At 41.2% G+C, this 25,087-nt stretch overlaps 1 protein-coding gene across 4 annotated transcripts in view; it reads left to right on the forward strand.

Annotated features, from left to right (window-relative positions):
• The window catches only part of KCNK2 (potassium two pore domain channel subfamily K member 2), a 176,248-nt gene that overhangs the window by 71,098 nt on the left and 80,063 nt on the right, over positions 1–25,087 (forward strand). For all 4 annotated transcript variants that reach the window (XM_077339282.1, XM_077339291.1, XM_077339300.1 and 1 more), the window contains one exon: positions 9,785–9,902. In XM_077339282.1, coding sequence (XP_077195397.1) covers positions 9,785–9,902 — 118 coding nt within the window. The remainder of the gene's footprint in view (positions 1–9,784; positions 9,903–25,087) is intronic.

Raw genomic sequence — 25,087 nt, forward strand, 5'->3', positions numbered from 1 at the left:
AGACAAAGCTTTAGTATTAAGATTTCATATCATTAAAGTCTCATTTAAACTTGCATGACATAAGCCTGGCTATTGAGGTGCAATGAGGCAAGATGTGGGAGACTAGATGGATGTCTAGTGAGTCACAATGGTTTTATTTAAAACAGCTGTGGGACCTCTAAACTGAACTCAAGCAGCAACCTGGTATTGGATAGCCCATTCCTCTGTGTTGTTTCACCGACTTTAGTTGTACCTGTAGCTATTTTTCCTTTCATATCATTCCTCACTATAGTCCTTCTCTCAGGCTTATGTATTAACAGGCAAGAAGTAACATTGTGGCTAGTGCAAATACATGCTTCTTTATGCATGCAGAGGCTGCACTATGAGAAGTCTGTGTAGTTTCAGATGTTAAATGGTTTAGCAATAGGAAAACAAAATGTAGAATGAATGTCATTGGACTATAACTGATGTTAATATTTTTGCATGCACAGATACCCTTGGGCATGATTCTCATAGTAGAGTGTACATAATATATGTGGAAAGGTTTTAAAAATAAAATTTGTTATGTGACTTGCTCAGAATTGTGAACTGAAACTTCCAGTTGTCTCTGAACAACTCATATTTTGTTATTCAATTTTTAAAAAGTAATTGGCTCTACTGGGATGTTCTTAGAGGAGTTTTCTATGTTTTTTTTCCTCAACTTCAAATCGACTCATGCTTGTACATCATCCAAAGAACATGGTGAGATACAGCTTCACTAACTCCTGGGTTGCGGGTGCTGTTTTCTCCCAGTCTATCATAGCAAGCAACCCAGCATGCTTCAAATGTGAACAGGATCCCATTATTAATATATATTTTCTCTGTGTGTGCAAGAAACATAAATGAATTGTGTAGTTTGATGTCATTTGCACAGTATACACTTCAGCAAGTCATTACTCATGTAGCTATAGTAAATGCTAATCCACAGGAGTATGCCACCAAGATGCTAACCCAAGTATTTATTTATTGATTGATTGTTTATTTATTCATTCATTTATTTTATCTATTTATTTATTTATTATTTAAACTTGTATACTGCCGTTCGCCAAAATGTCTCACGGTGGTTCACAATAAAACATTACAATCACAATAAAAACCCCATAGGTTCCCATTATATGTTATACAATAACAACAACGATGGCGTTCTAATCCTATAACCCCCGCTTGTTCAGTCAGAGATCATAATGTTGGTCTCATGAGAGAAGGAGCTGGCCGATGGATCTAAGGGATCCAAGATGGAACCCGGGCATGATGCTGTGACAGGCAAGAAGAATAGTGTTTTAAATAAATATCCAACCCCTAGGCTTGCAAAACTTTTAGATTTCATGATTTGAAGTTACGAGAAATTTAAGTTTGCATCCTCACCAGATTAAAGCAGGTTGTGTGATACAGGAAAAGGGATGCAAAGCCCCCAGTGCCATACCCCTGCTCCCAGCTGTTGTTGCCTGAAATGTTGGCAGAATTTATATGCAAGAGCGCCAAGCCCCAAGCTACTATCAAGATCTGGGGAGGAAGCTCAAGCAAATGGGGGCACAAGTGGTATTCTCTTCAATCTTGCCTGTCAAGGGAAGAGGAATGCGTCGGGAGAGGAAGATAATGGAGGTGAATCACTGGCTGCGTAGTTGGTGCCGGCAGGAGAGATTTGGTTTCTGGGACCATGGGATAGGCTTTCTTGAGGAAGGCCTACTAGCACCTGATGGACTACACTTATCGAAACTGGGGAAGAATGTGTTTGGCAGGAACCTGGGGAGATTCATCAGGAGAGCTTTAAACTAAAGCCACTAGGGGAAGGAGACGATCAACATAGGGAGTGTATGGAAGGAAAACTATCGGAGGCAGCCCAACCGGCAAGGCCAGCTCATAGGGAACCAAAAGTAAAAGGATTCAGATGTCTTTATACTAACGCCCGAAGCATGGGCAATAAAAATGAGGAGCTGGAACTTCTCATGCTGATGGAAAGGTATGATCTAGTAGGCATCACAGAAACTTGGTGGAATGATTCTCATGACTGGAATGTAATGGTGGATGGATATGAACTGTTCAGAAAAAACAGAATAGATCGAAGAGGTGGAGGAGTGGCACTGTATGTGAAGAAAGGGCTTACCTGTCAGGAAATTCTAGTGAAGGAGAGCATATCTACAGTGGAAAGCATCTGGGTGAAAATAAGCGAGGGGAAAACAAACAGTGTGGTGGTTGGTGTCTGCTACCGACCGCCTGACCAACGAGAGGATGTGGATGCTACACTTTGTGAGCAGCTTGAGAAAATATCCAAACGGCAGGACCTTGTCATCATGGGTGACTTCAATTTCCCAGATGTGTGCTGGGAAACAAACTCTGCGAAGTGTCCTCAGTCATGCAAGTTTCTGACCTGCCTGGCTGACAATTTCATTTATCAACTGGTAGATGAACCCACAAGAGGTTCAGCCATACTGGACTTAATACTGACCAACAGGCAAGAGTTGGTGGATGAGGTGAAGGAGGTGGGGACCCCAGGGGGAAGTGACCATGTCCTCATAGAATTCCTTTTGAGATGGGGAGCCAAGGAAGCTTGTAGCCAGACGCGGATGTTGGATTTTCGTAGGGCAAACTTTAATAAACTCAGAGACATGATGAATGTCATACCATGGACGAGAATGCTGGAAGGGAAGGGAGCATGTGAAGGGTGGGTGCTACTCAAACAAGAGCTATTGCATGCTCAATCAATGACTATTCCAGAAATACGAAAACACGTCAGGAGCTCTAAGAAGCCTATTTGGATGAACAGAGAACTTCAAGAGGAACTAAGAAAGAAAAGGAAAATGTTCAGGAAATGGAGGGAAGGACAGAGCTCTAAAGAAGAGTACCTACAGGTTACTAGGCACTGTAGATCAATCATCAGAAAGGCTAAAGCTGAGAGTGAGCTAAGATTGGCCAGGGAAGCCCATTGTAACAAGAAAAGATTTTTCAGTTACGTGAGGAGCAAACGTAAAGTAAAGGAGGCAATAGGCCCGCTGTTGGGTGTGGATGGACAAACTCTAACGAAAGATGCAGAGAAAGCAGAAAGGCTTAGTGCCTATTTTACATCTGTTTTTTCCCACAGGTCAAAGTGTTTAGGCACATCTAGAGATGGCTGTAGCCAAGGGATAGTGTCTGGGTGGCAGGTTAACATGGATAGAGAGGTGGTCGAGAGGCATTTAGCTGCACTGGATGAGTTCAAATCCCCTGGTCCAGATGAAATGCACCCGAGAGTACTCAAAGAACTTTCCAGAGAACTTGCACAGCCCTTGTCCATCATCTTCGGAACCTCTTTAAGGACTGGAGATGTCCCGGAGGACTGGAAAAGAGCAAACGTTATTCCGATCTTCAAAAAAGGGAGGAAGGATGACCCGGGAAACTACAGACCAGTGAGTCTGACCTCTGTTGTGGGGAAGATAATGGAGCAGATATTAAAGGGAGCGATCTGCAAACATCTGGAGGACAATTTGGTGATCCAAGGAAGTCAGCATGGATTTGTCTCCAACAGGTCCTGCCAGACCAACCTAGTTTCCTTTTTTGACCAAGTAACAGGTTTGCTGGATCGGGGAAATTTGGTTGATGTCATTTACTTGGATTTTAGTAAAGCTTTTGACAAGGTTCCCCATGATGTTCTGATGGATAAGTTGAAGGACTGCAATCTGGATTTTCAGATCGTTAGGTGGATAGGGAATTGGTTAGAGAACCGCACTCAAAGAGTTGTTGTCAATGGTGTTTCATCAGACTGGAGAGAGGTGAGTAGTGGGGTACCTCAGGGTTCGGTGCTCGGCCCGGTACTTTTTAACATATTTATTAATGATCTAGATGAGGGGGTGGAGGGACTACTCATCAAGTTTGCAGATGACACCAAATTGGGAGGACTGGCAAATACTCCGGAAGATAGAGACAGAGTTCAACGAGATCTGAACACAATGAAAAAATGGGCAAATGAGAACAAGATGCAATTTAATAAAGATAAGTGTAAAGTTCTGCATCTGGGTCAGAAAAATGAAAAGCATGCCTACTGGATGGGGGATACGCTTCTAGGTAGCACTGTGTGTGAACGAGACCTTGGGGTACTTATGGATTGTAAACTAAACATGAGCAGGCAGTGTGATGCAGCGGTAAAAAAGGCAAATGCCATTTTGGGCTGTATCAACAGAGGCATCACATCAAAATCACAAGATGTCATAGTCCCATTGTATACGGCACTGGTCAGACCACACCTGGAGTACTGTGTGCAGTTCTGGAGGCCTCACTTCAAGAAGGACATCGATAAAATTGAAAGGGTACAGAGGAGAGCGACGAAGATGATCTGGGGCCAAGGGACCAAGCCCTATGAAGATAGGTTGAGGGACTTGAGAATGTTCAGCCTGGAGAAAAGGAGGTTGAGAGGGGACATGATAGCCCTCTTTAAGTATTTGAAAGGTTGTCACTTGGAGGAGGGCAGGATGCTGTTTCTGCTGGCTGCAGAGGAAAGGACACGCAGTAATGGGTTTAAATTTCAAGTACAACGATATAGGCTAGATATCAGGAAAAAGTTTTTCTCAGTCAGAGTAGTTCAGCAGTGGAATAGGCTGCCTAAGGAGGTGGTGAGCGCCCTCTCACTGGAAGTCTTCAAGCAAAGGTTGGATACACACTTTTCTTGGATGCTTTAGGATGCTTAGGGCTAATCCTGCGTTGAGCAGGGGGTTGGACTAGATGGCCTGTATTGCCCCTTCCAACTCTATGATTCTATGATTCTATGATACTTAGAAGAGAAACAACATTGTATATATATATATAGAGAGAGAGAAACAAGAGCTTCCAAACTAACAGATCTGTTCCATTGTCTTCATTCTAACTGTTGAAGAGGCAAGCAAGGAGGAAGTGTACTCAAAGAAGCAGGAAGTCTCCAAGTGAACCAATCAGGACATAAGAGGAGACTATTTGAAAAATATCAGGAAGATCCTAATCTAACTATGCCACATAAATATCTCTTCTGATTCCCCCTTCATATGAACCATGCATGCTACAGATCTTACATATTCCAAAATGAAAAACCCAGCAGTGTTCCATGTGGTATTGCATTATTTCCATTAGGATCATGGAAATTACATGATAGCTCTAGGAGCACCAGCTTGGTATAGTGGTTAAGTGAACTTCTGATCTGGCAAGCTGGGTTTGATTCCCCACTCCACATACAACCAGCTATGTGACCTTGGGCTAGTTACAGTTCTGATACAGCTGTTGTCATAGAGCAATTCTGTTAGAGCTCTCTCAGCCCCACCTACCTCACATGGTGTCTTCTTCTTCTTCTTCTTCTTCTTCTTCTTCTTCTTCTTCTTCTTCTTCTTCTTCTTCTTCTTCTTCTAGGAATCAGCAGAAACTTCTTCATTACATGACTGATTAAAATGTGTAATTTACTGACAGAGTGAAGTGGGGTGCCAACCTTCTGATGGTGGCTGGACAATCTCCTGGGATTACAACTGATCTCTAGGTGACAGAGATCAGTTCACCTGGAGAAAGTACCCACTTTGGAAGGTGAATTGGAATGTCATTATACCCCATTGAAGTTCCTCCCCTTCCTAAACCCTGCATTTCTCAGGCTCCATCCTCAAAATCTCCATGTATTTCCCAACCTGTACCTGACAACCTTACATAGACAGCTTTAAAAAGAGATTAGATTGATTAATGAAAGATAGGTCTATCAGTGGCTGCTAGCCTTAGTGATATAAAGGAACCTCCACATTCAAAGGCAGTAAATCTCTGAATGCCAGTGCTACAAGGCAATGTTAGGGGAAGGCCCTCAAAAGGAACTGGTTGGCTACTGTGTGAGGCAGCATGCTGGCCTAGTTGGACCGCAAGTCTGATTCAGCAGGATTCTTCTTATGTTCTTATTAATTTTTGGTGATTTCTAGAGCTACCCATCATCATGCCAGCAGTGCTGCCCCCGCCATGTCCCTGCCTACAAACTCACCCATTGGTTGGGATAGCAACCCTGTACAGGAATATTAATAATATTTCACTTAAACAAAAAAGGGAGTTGATATTTTCCTATAAGAAATGGTTCAATTATTTTAGCTGTCACAAAAGAAGTATTCAGGAACTACATTTTAATTATTATCTGTATTTAGGGTTGCCAGGTGTGCTGGCAGTGGGGAGATTTGGGGATGTGGTAAAGAGCTCCCTGATATGCTGATGTTTGCAACTCTGTGCCAGTCACCGTCTACCGCCACCATGTATGCCTGGAGTCAGAATTTGTGTATTTGCCCCAGATACTTCTGGCCACCATCACACATGTCTGCTCCTCCCCCCACATGATAATATGGGGTAGAGAGAGCTGGTGAGTTGTCAAAGGCCAGCTCTGTGAGTTTCAGGTGAGAGGAGTAGGTGCACATGAGTTGTCAAATGCTGGCTCTGCACATTTCTGGGTGGTGAGAGGGCGAGTGTGAGTTGTCAAATGCTGGGCTCATAAGTTTTGGGGAAAGCAAGCAATGGCAGTGGGTGATGTCTGTGGCAAAGCCACAAACATTGCTCTGTGAGTTTTTTTTTTTGGGGGGGAGGGATTCTCTCAATTTATTAAACCCCTAAAGGGGGTGAGGTGACAAAGCAGCAGTTCCCCTAGCCCCAGCAAGAGCCTGGTATTCCTATCTGTATTGCCCTGAAAGTAGGTGTGAATGATTTTATAATGTTGAATTCTGATTCAGAATATTTAACGGTTGGCAACTTGATGTTTAGAATGGTGTTATTAAAGATATTGTTTATTTTGAGTATATTAAGTATAAAATAGCATGGAATATGCAGTTTTAGCTATCTGTAAATATTGTTCTTAAGACTGATGTTTTCACTGAAAATAAGCAATTGGTATTATGAGAAAATATTCTAATCTATTAAAACCATAGATTCCTTCCCATTGATCTCAAACCATGTCAGATCATTCTCATGGGTTTTATCAATGAGTGGATTCATGGAATCATTAAACATAATTATTGCATGGAATTGCATTGATTGTATTGGTCATTTAATGACTAATATCAAGTGTGTCACATTTTTTGCTTAATGAGAGCTTACTAAAACTGACCCCCCACAAATGCAATATGTTTCTAGCACTGGAACTCTTTTTAAAATCAGTAAAACATTTCATGGAAGACAATTTCCCAGTTAATGAGAATGCTTTTTGAGGTTATTGCTACTTTTTCATCTGTGGTTGTATTCTGCATCATAGAAAAATGTTGGAATATGCAAAATCTGTAATGTGCATGATTGAATAGAATATGGGGAATGTCCTGCAGGGAGCATTGAAGGAGCATATTTAGATAAGGTATTGTCTCCACCAGTGTACTGATAACTCACTGGAGATTTCCTGCTCCTTTGAGCACACTTCCTTCATGTTTGCCTTTTTAACTGGCAGACTGAACAACTGAACAGAACAGTTCTTTCTTTCTTTATTAAATCTGTTTCCCACCGTTATTGGAAACTGTCTCATGGTGGGCTACATTCATAGAGCATAAAACCCACAACATAAAAACATAACACTCCAGTTAAAACCCACAGTTAGTAAAAACACACCAGCAGCATAAAACACTCCTCTCCCCCCACAACCCTCACATACCCAGTGCCTCAAGGGTGGTCTCTGGTGCCTGACACAGATGAACTGAAATATATTTGTGGGTATATGGAGGGGCCCTTAGATCTTCCATACCCTGGCCTCAACCAAAGACCTAGTGAAAGAGCTCCATTTTACAGGCGCTGAGGAACTGAGAGCTCCTGCAGGGTCCTTAGCTCTTCCGGGAACTCATTCCACTAGGCTGGGGCCAGGAACAGGTGAACCTCCCATGGTCTGGGAACCACCAACTGATTTGTACCCACAGAGTGTAAGACCCTGCGGGGGGCATAAGGAAGACCCTGTGGGGGGCACCGGGGAAGCCAGGCTGTCGAAGTCCTTCCTTTGTTGCCCCACAAGTAACAAGAATACAGAGCATTACTGCACCAGGCACAGTGTTTCATTTATACCTTGTGCCTAATAGTCAATGATGGACCTCTGTTCCACATGTTTATCCAGTCTGAAATAATTGGATTCAGCTGAATTGATTCAGCACCACTGTAACCTATGGTGCCTTTAAAATCAATGGGAAATTTTTGCCTTTTCATCTGTTCTGTGACCTGGGGTGGGGTTTTGAGGTAGGGGCACCAAATTTGCAGTACAGCTGCTGGAGGTCCAATTCTACAGGCACCCAAAGACCTCCACTGTTTCCTACAAGACCAGAGAATCCAAAGGAGATTGTCTGTGGGCACTCTCTTTTGGTTTCCATAGGATTGGACCCATGGTCCAATTTTTTTCAAAACTTGGGAGTTGTTTTGAGGAGAGGCTCCAGCAGCTATGCCATATGAGTTCTGGGCCCTTTCTGAGAAACCACCTATCTGCCTATGCCCCCCCAAAGAGCACTATTCTCCATCAACACCAACAAACCCCAGGGAAGCTCGTCTGTCATTGACCAGACCTAAGGCTTTCCTGGTCTTGACCCCACCTGGTAGAATGAGCTCCTAGACTACATCAGGGCACTGCTGGAGCTAAAACAATTCCATAGGACCTGCAAAAGGGCTTCCACCAGGCTTTCAGTCAAGACAAGACAACATGCCAACAACCAAAGCCCAGAGGCCCCTTCTACAACCCACAGCACTAACAGAAGAAAAAACAGAATCACAGTGCAGAAAAAGCCCGAGTTACTGATTGCTGAATATTGAATGTTAAATTATAAACTGCTTTATTTGATACAAGTTCTAATTGTTAAAGATTTTATTATATATTTAAGGTAAGATGTTTATCACATTGTATTATGAAAGTTCCCAATGTAAACTGCCCTGAGCTGAAAGGGAGGGTGGTACATTGGAGAGGGGGGTATTGGGTTTTTTTTAAATCGTGTATGGGATTGTCATTGTAACCCACCAGGAGTCAGCTTGCTGGGAGTGGCGGGAAATAAATTGGAATAATAATAATTATGATAATGATGATGATGAATTGAATGAATTAATAAATGCATGCATGCTGCAAATTTGGTGCCTCTAGCTCAAACTCTCCCCCACCAGACCATGGAATAGATGAAAAGGCAAAATTTCAAGAGAGTCTCTATAGTAAAATTGGAGGGAGGGCACTTTTACAAGGCCAGCCTATCGGGAGAACCAGTGCAGTACTGCCCAGAATAACCAGCATGGCGCTGCTAACAGGACTAAGTTCACATCAGAGAGTCTCTGGAGTAAGGGAGAGGGGCATTTCTGCTAGGAAAGCAGAGCCAGTGTGACATACTACAGCCTAGCAGCAGAACCCCATGTCACCCTAAGACTGCCCTGTGACACAACTCAGAAACAAGCTAACTTGCTAGACATATTGCCTGGATCAGAAATTTGCAGTTAGTTTCCAGGTAGTTAGCATCCAGATGATGATTTCCAAAACATTGAGTAAGAGAAAATGAAAATGAATGAAATATGAATCTGAACACCAGCAGTTTTGTACAAAGCCTGCCAAAGTTGTTAAGACTATGCTCACCAACTGCAATAGGTTTAGGGCTATACATTTGCAAGCAGAAATGAGTAATTTGCGTTTTTCTCTGCATTAACTATGATTAGGTCAGATGTGGCTGAATTTAAGTCATTGGCAAAACTAAAAGAAGTTTGTGTGTTCCTTTATTTTTGTATTGGCTTTAATCTGATAAAGTGACAAAAGTACATAGTCACATAATCTAACATCCTTATTTATGTTTCATTAATATTGACAAATATTTCTTTAAACTTGCAGCAAGTAGTGGCAGCAATAAATGCAGGCGTCATACCTATAGGAAACACGACTAATCACGTCAGTCATTGGGATTTGGGAAGTTCCTTCTTCTTTGCTGGCACTGTAATAACCACCATAGGTAGGAAACAATTTATCATTGTATTTTAATAATGTATTCAACAACACTAGTTTAAGATTTATGTCTATGTTTTCTGTGGCAAATTTAATCTATTTTAATCATAATTTCATATTTGATTGGAAGTGCTGACTTAATTGCTGTTCATGTACATAAATGTTGCAGTTCATATGCATATCAGAAAGTCAATAATGGTTCAAAAGCATTGATAAAAAGCAGGTTTAATTCACTGTGTAGGAAATAATTCAGACAGTTTCACTAATGTTTAATTTTATGCAACCTTTACTGCAGATGCTACATGGACATTTGCACCATGCCAAACTAGATATGATGCCAGCAGACCCATGTGTTAATACCTGGATCTTCCACAATCACATAGAAAGAAGCAGGTAGGGTCCTTTTTTTACAGCAAAGGACATGCCAATGAAGTGTGCAGAACTCTTCCCATCTGCATCTCACCTCTCCCACAGACTGCTGTGGTAGGCACTTTTCTGGTCAGTGAAGGTTCAGCTCTAGAAATATATAGGGATGGGCACAAACCACATTTTTGCAGTTCATTTTGGTTTGTGGTCAAATCATAAATCTGGAAATTGGTTCACAAACTGAACCAGTTAGTAGCGGCTTGCGACCCCTGCTTTATGCCCCTCATCACTTTTGGTGGGGAGTAGAAATCAGGTATTTAAATGGCTCTGTGCTGCTAAAAGTGGTGGGGAGCAGAAAGCAGGGACTGATCTGTTTTGAGCTTTCTGCTCCTGGTGAAAAACAGCTAAGTGATTATGAGCCATTTAAACCCTTGCCTTCTGCTCTTCCCAAACCACCATGAACTGCCTTAAAATTTATTTAAGTTCATGGCAGCTCTTTAGTTCATGAACTTCAATTCACAACCACAAATTGCCCCAAATTGATTGTGTTTGTGAGCGAGTTCATGCCCATCCCTAGAGACATGCTCAGCTGGGAGAAAAGTGCCTGGAGAGAAGAATGCAGTGAGCTAACAGTGGGCATAGGGTCAGTTTCCATGCGTCACCAGCACACTTCCTTTGCTATTAAATTTAAATCACCATGGTTCTTGCTTTGTATGTTATTAGGGTAGATCCATATTGGAACACATGAACTTGCTGCCATCATGTCTAGTTTGGCTGCCAGTTAGCATCTTATGGCCTCTTTGAGATCTTGCTACTCTGTGCTGTGTTTGTTTTTAAATCAATCCTCCTATTTTGTACTCAGCATGCTCCTGCAACTGAAGGAAAGGAGAGAGAGCTGATCCTGTTCATGTGAATTGGATAATGCTCAGTGATACTCTCTTTCCTATCCCGCTGATTTTCCATCAGTGTTTGGTTCATGCATAGTTATATAAAGTAGTGTTGTTAGCAGCTGCATCAGTGTGGCTTCTTGAATGTTTTGCTACTCCAGTGACATTCTAAAAACTATGTGCTGTACTTGTGCTCCCCCACCCCATGATCCAGTCCACTTTTCCTTGCAGAGAGACAATAGGATTGGCCTGCAACGTAAGGAACCTTTAGGTAGATTCACCTGTGAATTAATAAGAATGTGACACCCTTATTAATTCACAGGTGAATCTACCTAAGGGTTCCTTATGTGCAGCCCAATCCTATTGCCTCTCTGCAAGGACTGGATCATGGGGTTGGGGGAACACAAGTGGAATGTTGCATATGTGTGGAATGTTGCATATGCTTTTAATGCCACTGAGATTTTATTATCACACTGTCTTTCTTGTTCAGGAAACCTAAGTACTTCATAATTTTTCACAGTGTGGCTGCAGGCCGTTTTGACTAAAGTTAATAAACTTGTCTGGTATATTAAAGAAGCTCACAAATTTAATAGCTTTCTTTCTATCTGATACATTTATGAACATTGGGACGTCAAAATAGCCATGCTGGATGTGGCCAGAGCTGTCCATCTAATCCAGCATCCTGTCTCCAGTAGTGGCCAGTCAGATATCTTATGGAAGCCCACAGACAGTTCTTGCAGACAAGAGTTCTCACCTGCTGGCTGTCTCTGAATTCAAAGATCCTGGGTAATATTCTGCATAGATCTGCCCAACCTCCTTTTAAATCCATCCGAACCAGTGGCCATTACTTGTCATGGTGGTGAGCTCCGCAAGTCAGCTACCACTACTTAAAGAAGCATTGTTTTGTCTGTCTTCTTAAATCTACCACCAATCAGTTCCTTAGAGTTCATTGAATTCTAGTACTATGGAAGAGGGATAAATGTTTCTCTTTATCTACTTTCCATAGGCCATGTATAATTTTCTAGACTTCTGTGAAGTCAGCAGGCAGTCACAATTTTTTGATTTAGGATTTTAAACTGGAAATATTTAATAGAACAACACAAAGAATTAGGCTTTGTTTCAAGCAGCAGAACATATGCAGTTCAGAGCAGAGATGCTTAGTTTTCTAAAGCTGCGATGGGAAGACATTTATTATGAACCATGGTTGATAAATCCTCCTATATTAATCAGGTCCTAAACTAGAATGGATATAATCCTATCTGAAACAAATGGGAATTGTCATGATATTTCAGTGTATTTTAGTGACACTTGCTTTCTATCCCTTATCAGATGTGACAGCAGTGACAACCTGCAGTTTGATAGGTTGTAATGTGCCAACAGGACTACTGTTTTTGAAGATTATTTATCAGTGTGATTGCCATTCTTCTTTTAAACAACAGGAACATTTTTGCTTCTGAGGATACTCAGGTGCACAGACAGCTTCTGTATTTTAGCACAGGAATCCCCAGTGTGGTCCCCACAGTGCCAGCCAACAGCTTTCCTGCTGTTCACCAAGTGTTTTTAGAAAGTGGGAGATGCCAGAAACAAGCTTCTGATTGGACACTGAAAGTCATCCAGGAACTGAGAGATCAGTTGCTTCTATGTTTTGATTAGGGCACAGGATCTTTGATATTACATCCAATAATGTTTAAGATAGATCCGACCTCTATGCAAGGGGAACATCTAATTTATGTAAGGTTCAGCAATGGCTAGCATCTCTGTAGTCATATGGAATATTGCTGTACAAAGCTATTTGTTTTTCTGTAACTTAAAAAAGCAAGCATCTATTGGCATTCTGGATAGGTATGCCATGTGTGATGACAGGTCTGAGCTAGCACTTAACAGACAAACGTAAATCCTTGTAGATTCACATTTGTGATTAGAGACCTGGTCTGTGAGTTCAAACAGACTTTTATTGTAAAGAATGTTTCTTTCTCCCATGTATGTACCCTACGGGCACAAGCATTTCTTTTGAGGTCAGAACATTTTCTATCTTGTTATGTAGTTTATTGATTCCGCCGAACAATGGGAATTGTACTATTAACTCCATCCTTGCTAGCAGAATTTTACTATAGCCATATTGATTAAATTCGGAGTGAGAATTTTGACACACATTAATGACTTCCCACACTCATGGCATCATTGTTTTATCTGTAACCAACACTGCTGTTCTGACCCTAAACTCTCTAGGCTTAGATTCCTTATGTAAGCAAAAGCATATCATCAGGGCCTGGAGGTGCCAGCAATAATGGTCAGGATGATGGTAACAGTAGTGTTGGTGGCTGCAGTAGATGATCAGAGACTAGACCCTAATTTTATGATCTTGGCTCCGTGCGACATTGCATATGTGTTATTTCAGTGTAAGTAGTTAGTAGCCTTTGCACTTCTAGTAGCCAGATGGAGAGAGAAGCCAATATCCCTTTGAACCATGGAGTAACACTGTCAACACCCTTTGTCATGGCATAACATGTTGACAAAGACCACCTGTACCTCTATGTTCTGCTATGACAATTCAATTAATTGTTACAGGGCCTTTATGAGTGCATCTCTGAAAATGGCAAAATCAACAACTTCCTGTACATGTGCATTCTCTGTTATAACCCCCTCTTTCCCTCCACCTACTGACTGACTGATTTGCCTGACAAAGTCAGAAAAGTTTCTATCCTCCTAACTTTCTGTAAGTTGTGTAAAGCTGAATTATTCAGGAGGGCTTTTTAAACAGAAAATACTGTACTGTAGCGATATGGCTCAGAAAGAAACTTGGGTAAAGTGTTAGGAAATATACTGCTGGATATAGCTAGGATTTTACTATGTAATTTTTACACTCATCTAATGCATCAGGTGAAGGGTTCCAAATGAAGTAACAAACATGAAGAAGAAGAAGAAGAGTTGGTTCTTATATGCCGCTTTTCCCTACCCGAAGGAGGCTCAAAGCGGCTTACAGTCGCCTTCACATTCCTCTCCCCACAACAGACACCCTGTGGGGTGGGTGAGGCTGAGAGAGCCCTGATATCACTGCTCGGTCAGAACAATTTTATCAGTGCTGTGGTAAGCCCAAGGTCACCCAGCTGGATGCATGTGGGGGAGCGCCGAATCGAACCCGGCTCGCCAGATTAGAAGTCCGCACTCCTAACCACTACACCAAACCATGGCCTGACCAATACAGAGGATCAAGCTCTGCTAGGAGTAATATTTGTGTGAAGAGAAGGAGGAAAACACTAAGATGAACAAGGGGAGATCAACTACATATGCACATAAATTACTCTTATGCAAGTTACCCACATGGATGTGAATGCTCAGATAGAAAATGAGGCTTTGAGTCATCTGCTGCATGGAAGACATTATGCCATGCTTCCCTCTGATTTCTGGCCCTGGGATTGTTGTCCCAATTCTTCCCACTACTACATGGGAAGTTCTTGCCTGGCTTTCCCTCCTATGGCCTGCCCTGGCCTGCCCTGAGGAGTTGTGAACACATGGGAGAGCCAAGGGACAGGAAATCAAAACTTTCCATCATTTGCTATACATATCACCAATCTTCTTCTAGTGGTACCCTTCCAGTGGCACTCTTCCAAGGCTAAAATCATGTTAACAACCTGATTCCAGTGTAACAAAACAGTTCCGCCCCCCCCAACCCAGACTGGAAAAAACAAACAGTGCTGTGCAGGCAAGCCCCAATACAACACACATATCCTCTGCTGACCCAAAGGCATGAATGAAGGCACACAGTGCAGGTGAGCCCTGGTACCGCATGCCTCATCGTTGACCCAAGGCTGCATGGTGTGCCGTTGTTCACTGACCTGAGGCTCTGCATTTTTTTGCATTTCCTAGTATGATCCCAGCCAATGAAGATCACATACTGAATATGACATCACAATAGAGAGGAAAATGCTTCCTGACTTTCTTTCCCTCCTTAACAGGCTAACCTAAGCAAGCCAAAACCTTAGTACAAATTTGTCATAAATTTATATTACACTTCTTTATTCGTCGTCTCAGATACACTATAATTGTTTTTATGCAGTCCAAGACCACATTTTGGAGAGTATGGCCTATTAAAATTTTTTTTATTTTCTTCAGTTGTTTCCCCAGCCTCCACTTATGATACCTGTAGACTCTAGAATAGGGTTGCCAGGCTGCACCTGACAATCAACAGGATCTTGGAGGGTGGGGACATAGGAGGCACCCGTGGCACATATACCATGACTTATGGGGAAAACCCTGGTAATGGCACCATCTCACTTAAGAGTTTGCCTGAAACTCTATGGTGCTTATTAAATTTGCAGATGATACTAAACAGGGAAGGTAGCAAACACAGCAGAAGACATAATCAGGATGATCTTGACAGGCTGGAAAATTGGGCTAAAATGAATTTCAATAGCGATACATATAAAGTTCTGCATTTAGGAAAAATCAAATGTATCATTATAAAATGGGTGAGACCTGTCTAGGTAGTAATATGTATGAAAAGGATCTAGGGGTGTTAGTAGATCATACACTCAACATAAGTCAGCAGTGTGACTCGGTGGCTAAAAAGGCAAATGGGATTTTGGGCTGTATCAAAAGGAGTATAGTGTCCAGAGGTTAGACTGCTTTACTCTGCTCTGGATGGACAAGAACCAATGAGCTGAAATTAATTCAAAATAATTTTCGACTAAACATCCAGAAGATGTTTGTGACAGCTGGTGCGGTTCCTCGGTGGAACAGGCTTCCTCGTGAGGTGGTAGGTTCTCCTTCTTTGGAAGTTTTTCAGCAGAGGCTAGAAAGCCATCTGACAGAAATGCTAATTCTGTGAACTTAGGCAGATTGTAAGCAGGTAAACAGAAGGGACTGTTTAGGTACTTGACTCTTGTGGCCACTTCCTGCGTTCTGCAGGGAGTTGGACTAGATGACCTTGGAAGTACCTTCTAACTCTATGATTCTATAAACTATTTTCTTAATCTGAAGGTTTTATTAATCTTAAAAATACTAATCAAGTTTGTCAAACCAATTCCAAACCCAAATAAAAATAACATTTATTTAACATAGGTTTTTGAGAATCCACTTGCAAGTTAATGACAGCAAAAAATAATTTCCTGCAGCTAACTGGGCAAGATGTTTACAAATGGTAACTTTCCTTTTCTTTTAGGCTACTGAAGTGCCATGACAAATTAAAATTATGTGTGGGCAGGCAGACTAGTGAAATGTTTTGTAGTTTAGCAACTGCCAAGAACTTACTTGAGAAAAGAAGTGTATAGCCAAAGTAAAAATACAAATGTAAATAGCGTAACTAAAATATCACCTCAATGAAAAGCAACATTCGCAAACATTTTCAGGTCCTACAAAGTATGTTAATATAATATAATATTATTTAAATAACTAGTTATCTTAGGAATCAGTGTCCCATAGTCTAATTATTCTATATACATCTAAATGTTTTTGTAGTAGTTTTAACAAATTGTATAACTGTTTACCTTTAATCAACCAGTCTTTGATTAACAGACCAGATTTTTGGATCTATAGAATAAGGATTTCTGTCATTTCTTAATGTAATTATGGGTCACATAACTCCTAATTATTGAACTCTGTCTTCACTTAAACCTTACAGAGTTTTTGATTCAACAACTTATTTGCAATAGTGGTTTAATATTCAATATTCATTCAATAGTCCTTAAATTTTAGCATGACTCACTATTGTACAGTGCATCAAAAATCTGTTGTGAACGGACTCCCTTAAAGTCCAGAGTTTTTTTAGTTGAGAGCTGTATGTTGCTGGCTTTTGCATATGTTAATTACTACAATGCTGTTGGAACAAGAGATGCCAGTACCTTCTGTCTCCTGTGCTTTGTGAAATCACACAGGTGCCAACACTAATTCTTGCACAAATGTGACAGTTACTGTCTAATGTCAATACCTTGAAAGTTTACCATTCTATTTTTATTTCTCACTTAAACATCAGTATGTTTGAACACCTGTCGTATTTTATGCTCTGCTATTGAATAGTTAAAACAACAATTTCCCCCCACTTTGCAAATTTGTTTTCTTACAATATCTATCTTGCAGGTGATCTGCTTTTTCTATAAATATTGTACTAGACTAATTAAAAATTAAAATGTCACTTTTTATCATGGCAGTGGAAGCCATGAACCTTGGTTGGCAAACAAGGTGCAATTTCATAGTTCATAATTCAGTTTAGGGGTACATTTAATCAAAAGGAAGCAGATAATATTGCCATTTTTCAGTCACACCAGTAATTAATTAAAACAAAACATGCCTGAGCCAAGATAAAGTTTATTTTATTTTTTACTTGTGCTAATAGATTGGGCAGAAAGTACTGATTAAAACCCTTTATGTTCTTGTACTAGTAGACAGAGGGTTTTTAAAAAATATATGTAAACCAGTTGTACAGACATATTGAACTTGTCTGTATAATTGTTACTTCCCCATAAAATTATACATCTTTAAAAATAATCAATATTCCTTTACAGATATCCTTTAGGACTCTCACTGGAGGATAAAAATAGTTTCTTCAACAGGTCTTCATTTGATTTCCATTTTTTTAAAGTTCTTTATCAAAGTTTTCCAAGATAATGTTGCAGTCATCTCGTAGGACATGAACTCATATGTTTTGGCTAACAAGGAAAAAGTTCGGAGTGCTACAGCTGGATAACAAAAATGAGAAACATGCATACTGGATAGGGGACACACTTCTGGGTAGCAGTGTGTGTGAACAAGTTGTTGAGGAAATGCTGGACTATAAGTCAACAAGATACAGTGGCAAAAAAAGCTATTGTAGACTGATTCCACATAAAGGTGTAAAATGCATTCCATCTCCGCCTTACAAGTGTGTGATAGTAAACTGTGTGTTTGCATGCTTCCTGATAGGAGACCCTGCCCACATTATCTCGCCATCTCATCATGGCTTTTTCCTCCTGATGAATTGGTGGAGAAGCAGGAAGCATGGACAACCCAAAGTTTCCCCCAGCTCCTCAGGGTGTCAATCAACACAAGCCACCAATCCCTTCACAGCAGTAGGTTTGGGGACATAACCCCCCCCCCCAAGTCCCAAAATTAAATTAAAAAAACACTTCAGCATTGCCACAGGGAAACACCACAAAAAAAAAAAACACCCTCATTTATTTAGATTTATTTTCGTGATTCTTTGTATAATGGTCTGCCTTTATTTTTGGGTAGATTTGTGATGGGCTAGCCATGGTAATTGAATCCCGATGTTGTGTGTTCACAATGAAGATTTAAAACACAAAGCACTGACACTAAGCTTAGGGCTACTTCATCACCCCCCTACCTCTTTCCCTGTTCATACCCCACTGCCAGAAAACACAACAGGAATGTGTTTCAGATTGGGTTGCTGCACAATCCCAATATTACTGTGCACACTGAAGAGAACATTTTAATTTAACTGAGGGCATGCTGCTTTATCATTTTGGGTTTTTAATGCCCCTCTGTGTTGTTTTTTAGATTTCACATTTTTCTGCAAACCTAGGGTCTTTTTCAGGTTTGTAGAAGAATCTGTCTTTCCCTTTCACAACTCCAGTCACCAGATTAAAATATCCAAAGATGTGGATAACTTCATTATTAGAAGATAAGGCTGTTTACAGTAAGAGCAGGTCAGCAGTGGAATCAGCTACGGAGTGAAGTAATGAGCTCCCCTTCACTGGCAGTCTTCAGGCAGCAGCCTGACAAAAACTTTTCAGTGATGTAGTAGCCTGATCCTGCAACGAGCAGGGGGTTGGACTAGATGGTCTGCATGTCCCCTTCCAACTTTATGATTCCATAATTTAAAAACACACCGGAAAATAGAGTATAGGGATAAATGTACAATTTTCATAATGGTGGGAATCTTTAACTTTTAAAAATTCTACCCTCCTCCCAAGAAGCCCCTAAATGGATGCAAGATTCTGCCCTCCTCCATTCTTTCATGGGAATTTGAATGGAGATTTGAAATTGGGTCACTCATTTCCTAGTCTAATTATTTATACTTGCTATTAATCTATTTCAAATATTAATAAATTATCTAGAGGCAGAGGTGGATAGTAAGTACATTAGCTAAGAGAGCAGATAGTCTTAACTATTCAGAGTAATACCTTAACTAGAGGTATTACTCTGAAAACTACACCATGGCATCTCAGCTGAAAGAATGTTAGAATTTCTTTCACCCTTCTTTCTAAGTGCATTTAAAGGAATGTAAATTCTATAATTTCATTGGAATTTGTACAGATGAGAACAGAATAACAATCCAGTGTGTTTTAGAGAAAGCAAGGCTACATAAAATGGGATTTCCTAGAATGTTTGTTTAACACTGGCACACAGCATACCTTCCTAAACTTATTTACTGGAAAATAAGTTCCACTGAAAACATTATTATTTACAGTTTGTATATGTGTAAAGGATTGGTTTGTTACCAAAACCTACTAATGCATTGGCTGTTATAAGCTCCACTGTTTTAACTGCACATCACATATAGAATTCCAGAATCTTAATTAAAGGAATGCTTTGTTGTGCCTATTGTAGGGAGAGAAAGGGAATATTATTATAAGCCACTTTTAAATTAAAATGCAATGGAAATTGTTGCAGAAGTGATGTTGCATGCACACACACAGCTGAGCAACAGAACACCAGCTGTCTTCTCCAGGCTACATTTCACACTGTTCCCTTCTCCCTTGTCTGTGCTCTCAGTTCTATGCTCTGGGTCTGGAAAGCTGCTACACTGCCAGACCTGCCCCTGCCCCAGCCATCTTCATCAGCCCACAGATGCTGTGCCCCACAAGGAAGAGGAAGCACAACTGTCCAGGTTGGCTCAGCTCAGTGGTATAGGTCACTCCCTCCTCCTGCTGGGCTTTTCCTGGGGTGGAGATTTATTTATTTATTTATTTATTTATTTATTTATTTATTTATTTATTTATTTATTTATTTATTTATTTATTTATTTATTTATTTATTTATTTATTTATTTATTTATTTCCCACCACTCCCTAAGCGGCTTGTGGCAGGTCACAATGTCTTAAAAACACCATTAAAACTCCCATTAAAAGACTTAAAATCCATCACAACATGGTGGAAGCAAAAAAGATCCCCTTCCTAGCCCCATTGCTAAGGGGGGTGGGCAGAGAAGAAGGAGGTTAATGATGTTCAAAAAGCCCGGGGGGGAGATGAGGAGGAGCTCCTAACTGTCTCCACTACTGAAGGAGGGGATTGGTATACTCCTGCCACCTTCCCCAGTTCCCCTGGAGAAATTCACTGCTGTGAAAAGTGGACTTCGGCATTATGCCTCAGCCCTACCTCCTCAGGCTCCACATCCCAAATCTTCAGGTATTTCTGAGTCCAGTGCTGGTAACCATTGGCCCAAGTGGTAGGCAGTGGCTGGGGTTATCCTGGGATTACAATTGATCTCCAGGCATCAGAGATCAGTTTCCCTGGTGACAGTGGTGGATTCAATGGCATTGTACCCCATTGAAGTCCCTTTCCTAAACTCTGCCTTCCTTAGCCTACATCCCCCATCTTCAGGTACTTCCTAACCAGGAGGTGGCAAACTTAAAAGTGGTGGTTGTTTTCTCCGGTTTGCCCGGAGACTCTATGACATTGTACCCCATTGAAGTTCTTCTCCTAAAGTCTGCCTTCTTCAGGCTCCTCCCTTTCTAAGGGGCTTTCCGCACGCCTTCAAAATCGCACAATGGTTGCCAATTGAAAACGCTACTGATTTGCCGTTATGCACAACGTCGTTGACAATCTGCCACACACCTGAAACCGATCCGCAAAAAGCGCTTTCTTGTAGTGCTTTCAGGGAAATCCCCAAAAGTGGATTCACCCTCCGGAAAGCGCTACACTCCTGCAACCAATCTGCAACACTAGCGGGAAAGTTCTGTGCGTTACCATTGTTGTGGTTTCTACAAAGTCCCGCCCCCTGGCTCTCTCCTCTGATCTTCCGGCAAAGCGATCGCCATTTTTTTTTCTCCGAGCGAGCGGAGATCAACACACCGGCGAGCCTCCGTTTAGAGGCTTCCCCGGCTGCAGTCCCTCCCCAGAGCTGTTTAGTCACTAAGCACAAACAACAGAGAAGCCCGTTTGCTGATTTATTTTCCCTTTATTTTTCACACTGTTTTCGGCCGAAAATCGCGCCCGTGAGGGGGGGGAGGATTTTTTTTTTCACTCGGGGGGAGCGTGGCAATGATGAAACGGCAGCTCAAACATACCTGCCAGCTGGATGGGTCTCTCCATTGCAACGAAGCAACGCATATTCGTTGCAACGGGTGTTTTTTTTTTTAAACCCTTTTTTAAAGGGAAAGGGGCTGTTTGGGAGCATGCTAACGGCCGCCCATTGGCTGCTTGACGGCCAGGGGCGGGACGAGCTCGGCAATAGCGCTTCCTTTCTAGCGATTTTTGCCGAGACCAGAAGCCTGTGGGAAACGATGGAAACGCAACTGGATTCCACTACAAAGGCAGGTATGCATAATGACGAATTCCACTATTTTAAATGGTGATTTTTCATTCAGCAAACAATTTGCTACAAGGATCCCGGTGCGGAAAGCCCCTAAGTACTTCCCAACCAGGAGCTGGCAACCCTAAAAGTGATGGGTGGAGGGGGTTCACCCGAGCAGGCTCAGTTATACAAGGCTTGGTGCTGCTTTCCTATGTTAAAGGGCTCAGTTACATGATTTACCTGCATTCTTTTTCTGAACTAATCCCTGCTTATGATTCATTTGGACTAGTCAGCTTTTGCCGCACATGAATTTCAACATGGATCTTGTTGTGAAAAAGAAGCTGAAAAGATTCCTCCATCTTGAGATTTTTACACACACACACCCCTCCCCAGCCTCTGCACATAAGAATTTACTTTCAATCCTGTGACAAAACCAAATCCTAATTCTTCCTTTCAATTGATGAGTTCATACTTCACTAGTCCCTCTACGATGTTTAATGTTTTCACATACATCTTCCACGACAATCTGATTCTCACAGCTTTTTTTTTGAATGGCTTTAATGACACAATTTTATATCACTCCATATCTGTGGAGTCTATAAGGACTCAATGACATATTCTCAGGTAATTTCTGGAAAATCTATAGCCTAAGTCATTCCATGTATGACACTATTAAAGGCTGCTGAGATTTGTTACACCATTGGTGACTGTGAAATATTTTCTACATGCACGGCTGCTGGTGTTCTAAAGCCTTCTACTTCTACGTCCTATAACACCCATTGTAATTCTCTCTTGGTGAATGGTATGGCTTTACTCATCAATTATCAACATGAATTATAGATTCAAATGGGTAGCCGTGTTGGTCTGAAGTAACACAATAAAATCAGAGTCCAGTATCACCTTTAAGACCAACAAAGATTTATTCAGGGCATGAGCTTTCGAGTGCAAGCACTCTTTGTCAGACTATGATCTTCTTACATGACAGGGAATATATAGCAAAAATCAATTCTGTCACTTCAGTATAATATGTCACAACCAAATACAGACAATGTAGATCCTTTGTCAAAACAGCCAAACAATCCCCTAGAATTCAGTGTACTTTATACAGGGAGAACCAAACTGCCTTTTATTAGTGATCAATGGTTCTCACCTCTCCATATGTTGCTTGCTCCATCCGTCTCCATACAACTGTGAAACATTCCTCCCAGGGAATTGCTGGTAACTATCCCAAGGCCAGGGAGTCAAAATCAAAATTCCATTACATTGCCATATCTTACAGTCACATCACAAATAAAATAAATAGTGAGGAATATGGATACACAAGTTGAACAAGGTTAGCATGAATAGTGAGAGAAAAAACCTTTGTCCCTGTTGAGTCCCGGGAATGTCATAGTATTGAGTTTTGTTATAACTTGAATTTCTGCAATCTCCCTTTCTAGTCTGTTCTTGAAGTTACTTTGCAATACAACAGCTACTCTTAGGTCCATTAATGAATGTCCTGGAAGGTTGAAGTGCTCACCCACAGTTTTTTCAATGTTGTAGTTTTTTTATGTTAGACTCGTGCCCATTAATTCTTTGGCGTAGGGTTTGACCTGATTGTCCTATGTAGAGAACAGGGGGGCATTGTTGGCACTTGATGGCATATACTAAGTTGGAAGATGAGCAGGTATATAGGCTTTTGATGGTATAGGTGATGTTGTTAGGTCCAGTAATTGTGGCACTGGAGTGTATATGGCTGCACAGTTGGCATCTGGGTTTGTTGCAAGCTGTAGTACCAGTGTCTATGTTCACATGAGATGCTACATTCTTATAACCTGTACTGAATAATGGCAGTTCTCTTTTCCAAGCACTGGGGGTTAAACCTTTTCTTTCACACAGATTATTCAGTACAGGTTGTAAGTCACTGATGATGCATTGTACTGTCTTGAGCTGAGAGCTATATGTAACCACTAGTGGTGTTCTGTTGTTTTCTCTTTTGGGTCTGTCTTCTTAGGGCTAATCCTGCGTTGAGCAGGGGGTTGGACTAGATGGCCTGTATGGCCCCTTCCAACTCTATGATTCTATGATTCTAACAGGTTTTCACTTGGTATCCTTCGGATTTGTTAATATGTTCCTTGACCTCACTGGCTGGGTATTTTAGTTTAAAAAAGGTTTGTTGTAGATCATTTATCTGGGAATCTCTGTCCATGGGATTGGAGCAGATGCAATTGTGATGTAGGGCCTGGCTGTATACAATGGATTGTTTGGTATGTTCAGGATAGTAGCTGGAGGCACGCAGGTATGTTTGTTGGTAAGTAGGCTTTTGGTATAAGGTAGTCTCTAGACATCCATTGTTTATTTTTACAGTAGTGTCCAGAAAATGTATTTCTTGTGTATATTGGTTCATTGTTAGATTGATAGTGGGGTGAAAGTCATTGTATGCCTGCTGGAAAGTATCAAGGGCTTCTTTACCATGTGTCCAGACAATAAAAATGTCATCAGTGAATCATAGGTATATGAGAGATGTGAGTGGGTGAGTATTCAGGAAGCGTTGCTCCAGGTCTGCCATGAAGATGTTCGCATATTGAAGCACCATGCGGGTGCCCATGGCTGTGCTATTGATCTGAAGGAACAAGTCATCACCAAATCTGAAGTGGTTATGTATCAGAACAAATTGGCACAGTTTTGTGGCTGGGTCAGCTATGGTGTTGTTAGAAATTGTATTCCGAATGGCTTGTAATCCATCTTTGTGTGGGACGTTGGTATATAGGGACAACACATCCATGGTGGCTAAAATTGTGTTCTCTGAAAGTTTGTTCAAAGATTATATTTTTCTCAGGAAGGCTGTGGTGTCTTGAACATAACTAGGAGCCTTGATGGCAGAGGGCCTTAGAACAGAGTCCATATAGCCAGATGCCCCAAGGGTGATAGTGTTTATGCCTGAGACAATTGGGTGTCCTGGGTTGCCAGGTTTGTGGATTCTGGGTAGAAGATAAAAGGTACATGGGCGAGGTTCCTTTGGTGTGTCTGAAAGGATTTCTTCCTGAATGCATGGGGGTAATTCCTTGATAATCTTGTGTAGTTCTTTTTTGTATTCCTGTGTGGGGTCTGCGTCCAGTTGTTTGTAAAAGGTGGTATGAATTATGTTGAAATAGTTTACAAGTGGTGCACATATAACAACCGGTGATGACATTAAAGTCAAATTTTGACTTGGTAGAGTTTTCAGAATGAACAACTTTTATCAGTAACTGTTATTATTCGCATTTTAAAAGTACATGATAGAAGAGCTGCTGTTTCTCAGTCCATTTCTCTGTTCCCACTCTGTCCTCATGAGAGAAGTGAAATTGAAGAAGAGTCCAATTTCTTTTGTGGGAGGCCTTAAACTCAAACATTTTTTTGCATCTGGAAGGAGTAATATGCTTTTAAATACAGTATTTTACTCACTTAAAAATGAGAATTTTTGGTAATACAATTTACAGCACTGGAGTATAATAATTCCTGTGTGTACTC

This window comes from Paroedura picta, chromosome 1 (assembly GCF_049243985.1).
Source record: "Paroedura picta isolate Pp20150507F chromosome 1, Ppicta_v3.0, whole genome shotgun sequence".
In the NCBI taxonomy this organism is placed as follows: Eukaryota; Metazoa; Chordata; class Lepidosauria; order Squamata; family Gekkonidae; genus Paroedura; species Paroedura picta.